The sequence below is a fragment of the Nelumbo nucifera genome, chromosome 4, assembly GCF_055504915.1.
Source record: "Nelumbo nucifera cultivar China Antique chromosome 4, China Antique-T2T, whole genome shotgun sequence".
NCBI lineage: Eukaryota > Viridiplantae > Streptophyta > Magnoliopsida > Proteales > Nelumbonaceae > Nelumbo > Nelumbo nucifera.
The window spans coordinates 3,090,355-3,101,497 of NC_142652.1; the positions used below are offsets into that span (position 1 = coordinate 3,090,355).

The 11,143-nt window shown below is 37.8% G+C and overlaps 1 protein-coding gene across 2 annotated transcripts; it reads right to left on the reverse strand.

The window, feature by feature from the left end:
* Positions 1-418: 418 nt before the first annotated feature.
* LOC104591835 (serine carboxypeptidase-like 45) lies at positions 419-4,523 on the reverse strand. Of its 2 annotated transcripts, none has more exons than XM_010250886.2 (10): positions 3,824-4,523; positions 3,579-3,680; positions 3,338-3,433; positions 3,080-3,172; positions 2,911-2,990; positions 2,406-2,687; positions 2,149-2,273; positions 1,299-1,391; positions 1,078-1,195; positions 419-815 (listed from the first exon to the last, which is right to left on the reverse strand). In XM_010250886.2, the coding sequence occupies exons 1-10, from the start codon at positions 4,167-4,169 to the stop codon at positions 666-668; spliced, it is 1,485 nt and encodes a 494-aa protein (XP_010249188.1). In that variant the 5' UTR covers positions 4,170-4,523; the 3' UTR covers positions 419-665. The 2 variants fall into 2 exon arrangements, with proteins under 2 accessions (XP_010249188.1, XP_088760294.1); XM_088904168.1 differs by having other exon boundaries at positions 3,080-3,168; positions 3,334-3,433.
* Between the last annotated feature and the right edge of the window lie 6,620 nt (positions 4,524-11,143).

The following is an 11,143-nucleotide window of genomic DNA, read 5'->3' on the forward strand; positions in this document are numbered from 1 at the left end:
TAATACATTCTTCTTCATCTTACTTGATTTCTGCAACTTTTTCTTAGAAAGCTTCTCTGGAATTCTGGCGTGTCTAATCGTGATTGGTTGTGTAACCCATGATATGCGCCATTGTGTGCCCAATAGATCCCAAATCATTTATCTTAAGCATTAATGCTCAGAGTTTCTAATAAAACACTACTTGCATATTTATCAACGCACCCAGTAAAGACTCCAATCTATGCATTGATTACCTCTCTTAGATATTTCATTAACCAGAAAACCAGAATTCTACTAACATATTTTACTGGATGCAGAGCAATTTCTTATGTAAAAAAGCTTGAACAGAGATATCTGTTTGTACAAAGACCTGGTTAACTTTCTCTCTAGGTAGGGCTCATTGAAACCTAAAAGAGTTAACAGAAAACCCCCCAAAAAGTAAAAAGATTATCGATCTGGTTAACTTAAAAACTAGAAAGTTTGAACAATGACCTCCAAATTGAAAATTCTCTTTGCATCTTTACAAAATTCCTCTTTACTAAAAGTTGCAGAACACTGAGAATGACACCCAAGGGACCAACTGATACAATTTCTTTCTTTCACTGCATTTATTAATCCTTATTAAGTGCTACGGAAAACGATACTTACAACTTCAACCCTATTTTTATTAACTGATGATCATTAGATCAGAATACTTCAGGTAGAGGCCTGCCTTCAAGAAAGGACTTGAATAGCACAAGTGATCTCTCTGGCTGAGAGAAAGGAGCTTCATGCGAAGCACCTCTAATGGTGGCAAATGAGAGGACATTCCCATATACTTGTGTCCATCCACCAACCTGGAAAAAAGGAAAAAAAAAGGCAGAAAATCTCAATTAATAAGTCAATCCTTTTAAGAGAAAATTCCTACAAAATATAACTATTTGATCACAAACAAGAATCTTCTTGTATCTCAATTTTTTGATACAATGATGTTAGAGAGTTAGACTTCTTTCACTCAAAGAGAAAAATAAAAAAATAAAAAAAAAAGTCAAAGATTTTTTTTTTCTTTTTATTTTGCAAAGTTTCTGAATTTCGTTAGTGCTCATAAAAAAGAGTTACCTGCTGCCCTGCGAACCAAACTCTGTAAGGTACTGTTGTATTCAGTCCAAGGTCCTTTGCCAGTCCATGTACCAAAGTCCGGCTTCCAGTCAGTGGGATAACAGAATCTTGATCTCCACTGCAATCAATAATATTCACTATCATTACTTTAATGTCTACTCAGAACAAAACTTTCTCTTAATCCTCCCAAGATCATGAAGAGGCTTCAAGCCTACGTTTACCTGTAAACCAACACTGGAATTCCAGCCTTAACAAGTGAGCCTACAATAGAGATTGTTGGTATCTCCAGGTTAAGCAGCTCATAGTTCAGGATACTGTAGCAGCCATCAGTTCAAAAACGAAAAAGGAAAAATAAGTCAATAGTGAAAGTAGTGCTCCTTTCCTCAAAGAGAGAGAGAGAGAGAGAGAGAGATTTTCTATGAGAAATTTCTCTGAGAAACAAATACTTTATTTTCTTTTGGTCCAAGTCTTGGCAAACAAAAGGAAAAACTTGTCAACAGAGGAACATGTCCTCTGTGAGTCCTACACTTCAAGCTATCAACCACAACCAGTCTTCTTGGGCACAGTATAGTCCCCACTCCCCAGAAGCATCATTCTGATATCACAACTAATGGATGGATCAGTTTTCAGATGTTGCATGGCCACTGAACTTACAGTCAACAGTCCAGCATACTATCATTGGCCATCAGCACAATAGACAAATCAACAACAGATACTGAACCTCAGCCCCCACCCTCTGAAAAAATTCTATGCAGAACCAATTAAATCTTTCTTTTGGTAAACTCAACAGAAAAAAAAAAAAACCATGCAGACCATTAACCACAACCCCTCCTCTGTGACAGGAAAGTGCAAGAGTGATATCATTCTGCGCTGATTATGACCATTAAATTGGCCAATTTGGTTATGGTACAGCCATGAGACTACCAAGCTGTCATCAAAATGGTTCAGTTATGTCTGTACCTATGGGATGGTTGCAATTTCAACCACATACACACACACACACACAACCTAAAGCATAAACGACTTTTTAATTCATTTTCTTTCTTTAATGGAAAGAGTCAAGAAAAGTACTTGCTGCAAACAGCCCATCTGCGGACTCCTACAAGACGGGCATGGAGAGCTTTCTGCACATCCCTCCTGTTTAAGTAATTCACCGTTTCATCCTCAACACAGACATCAATCCTCTCTGTAACTTGCTGTCAGATTAAACAAGGAAAAGAAAATAGAAAAGAGAGGTGAAAGGTTGAGTCAAAAGAACAGAAGTGGATTAAAGAGAGGTAATTAATATTAGTAATAGGAAAAACGAAAACCATGGATTCAAAGCTCACCTGGGGACTAAGAACCTTGGATTGCGAGAGCACGGACGAAATGCAGACGTCAAGCGTAACATCATACTTGTCCACAAATCTACTGGTTTCTTTACTCACCTGGTTCATCACCTTTGAGCAAACAGAAGAAACAGACCCCCTGTAATATTCGCTCACATACCGAGAATAGTTACAAGCAGAGGTGAAAAGTCTGTATGTGGAATCTGATATCAACCCATGAGACCAGAAGAACTCAGCTCTCGAATTGAAATCGGTAGCAAATTCCAGAACTGGATTTCCCAGCTGCAACGGAAGAAACTTCAGTTAAAGCTCAAGCAAATAACATAGAAAAAGACAAACTAAAAAAAAATCTGGAAAAATCATTTCTAAATAAAGAGGGAAAACGAGGACGAATTCTCCAATTGTCAACTGATATAACCACATGAATCATGTGAAATTAAAAATAATATTCAAATAATTTATGAAGAGAATATTTAACTTTTCAACGTTATAATACAATACTCACAGCAATTCCTTTCAGGTTGAACAACTTTTCCTTCTTGTTGAATTGAATCATGAGATCTGCGAGTTGTGGAATATAATGGCCTGGAAATAAACAGAAAGCCTTAAAAATTGTATCTTTCGTGCTTGTTGCAGTCACTGGAGATGGTAGTTGTTTTGAGGCAACAAAATACCTGCGTAGCTTTCCCCAGTTATGAACAGATCCCTGTGCTTATACTGTGGAAACTTGAGAAACCACCGTTGCAAGAACACGAGATTATCCCTGGCTTAAGAAAGCAAATGCAAAAACAGTTTCAGAACACTGAAGAATTTGATACTTGCACAGAACCCATGTCTTGGAATCAGCATAGTAGCTGATCTGGATTAGGAAAATTTCTGTTTTTTTTTTGTCCCCTTGTTTTCTAGAAATTACTGAAACTTCTGAGACATGCCTGTTATCTTATCGTCGACAGCGACATAGGAGGAGGTATCGGTTGAATAAGAGAACCCAACTCCTACGGGTGTCTCTAGGTATAGCATATTTGCTTCTGCAAAACAGAGAAATATACAAAAAAAAACAGCTGGGTGATGCAATCATCCATTAATACTCAAGAAAGAAAACAAGAAATTGAACAGAACAACATTTGGAGGAACAAGAAATTGAACAGAACAACATTTGGAGGAACATGGTACCTGAATTCCAACTATACTCATTTCTGACCAAAACCTCTCCACTTGGTCTAAAAGGTCCATTTTCGGAGAATGCCCCAACTCCAAGAGAAGAACAACCAGGCCCTGCAAAAAGGAAATCAAACAATTCAGAATGGACAGAACACCAAATTCTTTCCTTTTCTCTCTTTGTCTGCATCCTACATTTCTCTTTGCACTTCATTTGTACCCAGAAAACCCATTTGAGAGAATGAGATGGAGCTGCAGACCTCCGTTTAGCCAAAGAACCAGAGGCTTCGAAGACGGATCTATTTCTGCTTCAACAAAGTAGTAGAATAGAGCTCTTTCTTTCTTTTCGTCCACAGTAACATAGCCTGAGAACTGCTGGAAACCGACTTGGGGTTGACCGGGTAAAGCAATAATTTTATCAGAAGGAGATAGAGAGGCTGAAATCTCCAAGAAAAGGCACAGCTGAAACAGAGTTGTAAGAGCGGCAATGGCATTCCAAGATGGAGAATTCATGATTCCAGGACGGAAGAAGATCGGTAGGGAGACAGGTAGAGGGTGAGAGAAGCTGAGGCAGCTATAAGTTGTTGTTGCTGAGTGAGGGGGCATTAAATAAACAGAAACTTCTGTCTCTTTTTTATTATTTGTTTATTTCAACTTTATTTTTCACACAGGCTTGAAGGATGGACATGAAAGAGGTGCAGGAGGCTCACAAACAATTGACATTTCACACAGTGTGTTAGGTCTCCGCTGACTTGGCTGAGTCAGTATAGGGTAGAGTGCTTTGAAAATGATGGGGGAGTAATGGAATCCTGAGCAACTTTTAAAACCAAAATTTCTTACCAGAAATTGCAGCTCAGTGGCTTTTAGTTTTGTTTTAACCAGTAAGAACCCACAAAAAAAAAAAAAAAAATCTTTGTTCCATGGAAAGTTGCTTTGTACAAGTTACTTTCCTTTCTCCTTAAAATGAATGAAAATGACAAAGGAGTAGATTTATATATCTCTAGTCTAGAAATAAAAGAAAAATACACCTTCTGATCTTCTCTGGTTGAAAAATAAAAGTGTGATTGAATGACTATAGTCAGAACAGACCATACTTTGAGTAATTATGCTTTGATGATCTCCATGTACAGACCCAACTCTTCTTTTCCAATTTCATAAATGCACCTACACACTATGTATTGTTAAGCAATGGCAGACTGCATTAAATTGAACGAGGAAAAAATGCATTCTGTGACCGTAATTTCTTTCTAAAGCATTTATCCATTGTTATTTTCATAAAATCCACTGTGATTATTCAAGAACAACCCATTTTGGAACTTCTTTTTTCCTGTTTGCATTTAAAAGAAAAGTTTTTCCTGTTAGCTCTTTTATTCCTTTATCTACTCGGCAGGAATTTTACTTTGTTTTTTCCTTGCTTGACCACTGTGAAATAAAAAGAAAGTGCTTTCTTAATATTGAGGTTGAAGCCATCTTTGATCTTTCTTTGCCCTTAATAGTTAATACATTGAATGAGGAATACATGGCAGAGGTATCATCTAATCTAATATATGTAAATTGAAACAAAATGTGGGATCTGAAAGTATGGTCCACCAAAGATCGTTTTGCTCCCTACCTGAGGGGAAAGTCCCTAGATAACAGAAGGCATTTTGGAAAAAAGTTAGTTCTTTTTGTACAGTCGTCCCCACTTGAGAACCTGACACCAGGCACACATTTCCTTGCCAAGAAAAAGACCACCCCATGAAAACCAGAAATTGATTTTACAGGTTTGTTCTGAAAATTGTTTTTAACAGTTGTTTGAACTTTGGAGAATCTAAATTGATTTCTTTACCAATTATCTGATTATCTTTCTGTTTGCTGAGGTTACAGGGAAAAATGGGTCTTGCATTATATAGAATTTCCTTTGTAAGTTGCAACTGCCCACTCAAGATGACTCTTGTTTTGATACCCGAAAAGAGGATTAATTTGGTGGCAAGTATAGGTTTGTCCGGTTTAGGTTTCAACTTTTTATAAAGAAGAAATTCATTTTGAGGTGAGTATATTTTTCTTACAAAATAAATAGAGTATTAAAATCCAGTTTCAACTAGAAGAGTGTTTCCAAGAACCAATGAGATGATCCCACATTAAGGGGTCGGATAAACATTTACATAAACAATATAAATATATGCATCAAAGTATAAATTTTTAAGAGTGATAGGATATCCATCCTTTGTGGTCTGTACATTTTCTTTCCTTTGTTAAGTGAAGTGAGGTACTTCAATTGTTATTTATTCTCTAGCATGTCCCCTTAAGCAAAAGCCCGGTATGAAGTATGTACAAGAATAGGCCCCACCCATATCTCATATTAAATTTAGGGATGTCTATTTGGTGGTACCCATCTCTACCTGCCTTGACGGAGCAGATTTTTTTTTTTTGGATGGAGAATTTGAATTCTCAAAATCCAATCCGCTACCGGTGTGGGAGTGACTAAGAGTTAATGTTTATGGAGTTGGGGGAGTGTTTGATTTTCAACTTCTATTTGTAAAAGGTTGCAAGAAGAAACCAGAACAGATTCAATCCCAAGAGCGTAATCAGCAGAGTGGTATCATATCCCAACAGTGAATGAGACAGTAAAAAAAAAAAAAAATCATTTTCCTAATATTTTTAATGATATTTGTAGATTCTTCTATTGGCCACGTGGGCACATGAAGTACTGTATACTGTCCTGATAATCTCTGAAATCAAGGGTAATTAAGTAAAAAAGGAAAGCAATTATGTGTAATTAATTACCCGCCCAATTTGTGGGATTTGCATCCACCCATTTCCTAGCCGTTGCGTTTAAATAACTAGACTAGACAAATAATGATTATAGTATTTAATTAAAAAAAAAAAAACATTGTTGGTGTCATGGTCCCTAAGATGGTCACAACACTTTGTAATTGTCTACATTCTAAATCGACGTATGTCTCAAATTCGCTGCCTGCTTTTCCCTGAAACTCGAAGCAGAATTCTCATTTGCATTTGGATTTGATAGAGATGGATTAGGATTAGCCGATTAGGATAACGATGGATGAATAAACAAACAAACAGCAAGCAAACAAGAAAAAGTGGAGGTCTGTTCTTCGTGAGGATTGAGGAGGAACACCAAATATTTAAAAGCAAGGAGGTGATTAATTACCAAAATAACCAGTAGAAAAAAAAAAGGTACTAATACTAATTCCCTTGACATGCTCACATCAAAATTCACATGCAAACGCCATACCGAAATTGACAATCCTCCTCCCTTTTTTTCTCACAAAAGTTTCCCGAGTTTTCAAATTCGTCCCTTTCACTGTCTTCGTGTTGTCAGCACTCACCACAGCTGGTCTTTTTAAAGTTTTAACAGAAGTTATGATTTCATAGGCCCGAACGAACGTTATGCCGTTTCACAAGAAACCCCATTCTTCCATGCAATCACGTTATTGCCACTGCTATTTTTCTAGCTACACGGGTTTGGTTAATCCTTACGAGAGGTAACACAGTTTGAAAGTTTGATCTAATGAGCGAGAACTCAAACCCCAATCCAGGATCTTTGGCGTCTCTGAGGCCTCCCTCCTCCTGAGACTACTGAGCAAGGCAACAGTGAAGAAGGGTACAGTGCACATGACACAAGAAAGAGCTTCATCTTAGGACAAATAAAATGTAGAGAGTAGGCCATTCTTCCTTCCTTTTCAGATGCAGACTTGGCAATATCAGCCAAGTAAAAAAAAAAAGGAGATAATGCCAGACAGCACGGGATGGAGCTTCATTTATTTTTAAATTTTTGACGGGACCCACTTGGAGTAGCTTCTGCTTCAACGTGATTGAACAACAGATAGAAAGAGAGAGAGAAGCATGAAGCATCAGATCAAATTGGGTTTCAGAAATGACCAATGGTGATGTTCTTCACCCTGCAATTCTGCTTCTGCACTGCTCCTGGGAAACCAGCGAAATTCTCTTCTGCCTGAATTAGATAGAATGGCTGTTGCCTGTTAACCACCAATGAGCGGTGGGTTTGATGGGAGTGAGACTGTGAGACTGTGAGAGGAGAGACCCGCAGCCGCAAGTAATTCAGATGCCATAAAAAAACCAATATTAAGTTCAGACTTTCACAGCTGTGCTAGCTGCTCAAGGAATTAATCCCTAAAATTGGGAAGCGGCAACTGGCAAAGCAACTTCCATTTCATGAACCAACAAGCAACCAACTACTCTTGGTGTTAGGCTAGCAAATGAGACACTATTATTCTCCGACATCCCCATTTCTTGGGTTTTGATTTCCTTACTTTTGTTGGGAACTACAACTCCTGGGGGTCCACCTTTTGATGGTTTTCCTACCAGCTACCAAATACAAATTGTCCATATATATATATATATATATCTGCAATGCACGCCTCCAATGCTGAATGCCCACTCCTGTGTAGTCCTATTGTTGTCCACTCTTGTAGTCTTATTGTTGTTTTCTCATTGCACACATACATACAAAGTGAGAATGCATGTGAGACGACCACTTCATCAAGTTATATTTAATTAAGATAGAACTAATTATTTTGGGTTTGAAGACATCGAAGCCCAAAGTAGGCTTTTTCATAAATTTGGAGTCTTGCGATGGAAGCAAAGGTTCAACTTTTGCAACCCCACCTCCTCTTTCACCATTCTTTTCATGATGGGGTTTTTTCAATTATTATTTTCAGAAAAAGCCCATTAACTTTATCAACAGAGTTTTCCCACTTGTTTTCGTTTAGAAAGAGGCCATCGCAGATACCCCATTTGTCTCTTATTTTTGCCCCCCTCCATCCGCACCAAGCCCCACTCTTACCCATGATTTAAGAGGAAAATTATTTATTTGAATAGAATGATGTTATTGGATAGAGCTATATGCAAAATCCCTGACCCCCCAGCAAAGAACAGTTTGTTTCGTTGAAAACTTCAAATGGTATTTCCCTGGTGAGAGAGGGGTTAAAAAGAAGATGGGACACTCTTATATGTTGGGACTGGACCTAAAGCAATAGTACTGGGAGGAATCCTTTTTTTTTTTGGCTTTTTACTCAGCAAACTGGTACTGAAACAAGACTTGATTTGGGCAGAAAAATGCGCTTTCCAGTTGTTCTATTTCATGGGCCTAAATTATTAGGTCGTATCATTTGGTTCAGGACCTAAATACTTAATAATCTTTGTATTAGTTTTTTTTTTTTTTTTTGTATTGTTTTAGTATTCGTTAGTAGTTAGTACGAATACTTAAGAGAGACAAATTTCATTTTATCAAGGTACACAATCATTTATTTTTTAGCAGTTGTGTACCTCTTGCATCATATATTTTACATCTTACAACATAAATTAGATTTGGGAGAATGACGGGTCAGAATTGGGTAGGTGCCACCTCAGAATTGATGCTAATTTATGGGCCGCCATTGGCGCATAGAGTGTGGATATTTGACATTTTGAATGTTTATAGATTTGCAGTGGGATTTAGAAATCTACATTACGCCTATCTATACTTTTCCAATTAAATTTTGGTGTGGGACTCATGTGATTTGTGACAAATGAGGGACCCATTTTTAAATGACAACGTTTGGGAAGGTTATAATTTGAAAAGGAGACCTGGACTGTCAGACCGTTCGGTCCAAAAACCGTTCAATCAATTGGTTCCATTTTACCCTTAACCCGTATTTTGGTAAAAAAATGTTGACTTGGTCAATAATCTGCTGACCTAGATGATTGAACTGTCCATCCATTCAACCTGGATAATGATTTTAGGTCGACTTTTTATTCTATTTTTTTTAATTGGAATGAGTCATCCATTTAAACTGGACGGCTGAACCATTGACCCAGAAAAACAATGCCTAAAACAGTTCCATTTCTGAATCGATTTTTAAAACATTGTGCAAGAAGGAAAAAAAAAAAAAGTCTCCCCATATTGGAAAATACTTAACAACAATAAGCTTAATCCATTAGATGGGAAAAACTTTTGGCTATTGGGGGCCAACAACCTGTGCTGTTGAGAACATTTTTGAGAATGCTATGTTACCGTAGAGTGAGGTAAAATAGTAATTGCTCCCTATTTCTTTTTAACCATAATCATAGATATGGGCATGAATTGATAATCATGTCGGCCTAAAAACACTCTCAACAGCAGTTGGCCCCCAACAACCATAGTTAACTCCATTAGATGTAGCACAGATGGTAGAGCGCTTGCTTAGCATGCAAGAAGTACAAGAATCAATACCCCACATCTCCATTATATTTCATCTGATCTTTTCAAGTGTATTAAAAAAATAACAAGCTTAAAAAGGCAAAAAAGAACAACCATTTACTTTGGTTCTATGCAAATCTAAATTAGATACAAATTTTGTATTCAGTTCAATTTTTGTATTTTATCTCCTAATACATTAATTCTTTGTTATATATAATGTTTTAAAAACTGATCCGGAATTGGAGTCGTTCTGGCCACTGGTTTTTAGATTGACGGTTTGACCGTCTTGTTCAAACAGCCGGCCCATTCTGATAAAAAATTAAAAAAAAAATAACCAAAAAAAATGTCAAACGGGTCGATGATTCGATTACCCGGGTCAATAAGTCATTTACCAATTCAATAATTTTTTGCCAATGACCTGGTTTGGGGTAAAACAGAACCAATTGCTTAAACAATTTTTGGTCTAAATGGTCTGACCATCAGGGTCAATGGCAATTCGAAAACATTGGTTATGTAAAATGAGGAAATAAGCAAATAACATTCATGCCGCTTCCATTCTTTTATATATAAAGTAAGAATACATCATTCATTTTACTTGGCACAAACAAATAAAACAAAATTTAATATGAAGAAAAAGTAAACCAAAATTTATACAGCCCATATTCACTCCCATCCATCTACACCGGTGCAAATGAAGCTTGTGTTGTAAATAAAAGGAAGCCTAGTGAAATACTAAAATAATATGTAAGAGGTTTCATTTTGGGTAAAATCAGGAAGTAGGAACTTGAAAGGCAGAACCGCAGAATATAGGTAGGTTTGAATTTGATTGAAGGCTTAAACGTTTGGAAGGAAGGAATGGAGCATGTCTCAGTGTCCCTCACTCTCACTCTCACTCTGTTTCAAACCCGGCGGACACCGTGAAAGCGATGATTGGGTCAAGTCGTCAAGAAGGGAATGATTTCAAACGGAAGAACATTTTAGTCACGCGTGGCATGACTTACTCACGTGGAACATTCCTTTTAGCAATGACTCTTGGGCCCACCCGTCTAGTGGAGACAAAATGGAAAAGAGAAAAAGAGGGGGAGGGGGAGGGGGAGGGGGAGGTCCCAATTCCCAAACTGAGACGGCATTGGGTCCCATCCCGTGACGCTAGTGGTTGAATCTTCAGCAATCGCCTTTTGGGTGAGCCACTGAGAGTCCACAGTGGCAGTGCAGTAGTCGCAACTCGCAATTACCCTCCACTCCAGTCCAGTCCAGTCCAGTCCCCACTCCCCAGCCACAAGCCCACAGCATCAACAGAGTCAGAGAAGACAGAAGAGTGACTCGGCTCCTCTTGGTTTTTAAATCTCCAAATACAATGGCACGTGTTTCGAGCTTGTAAGGCCTGCAGCCTAGT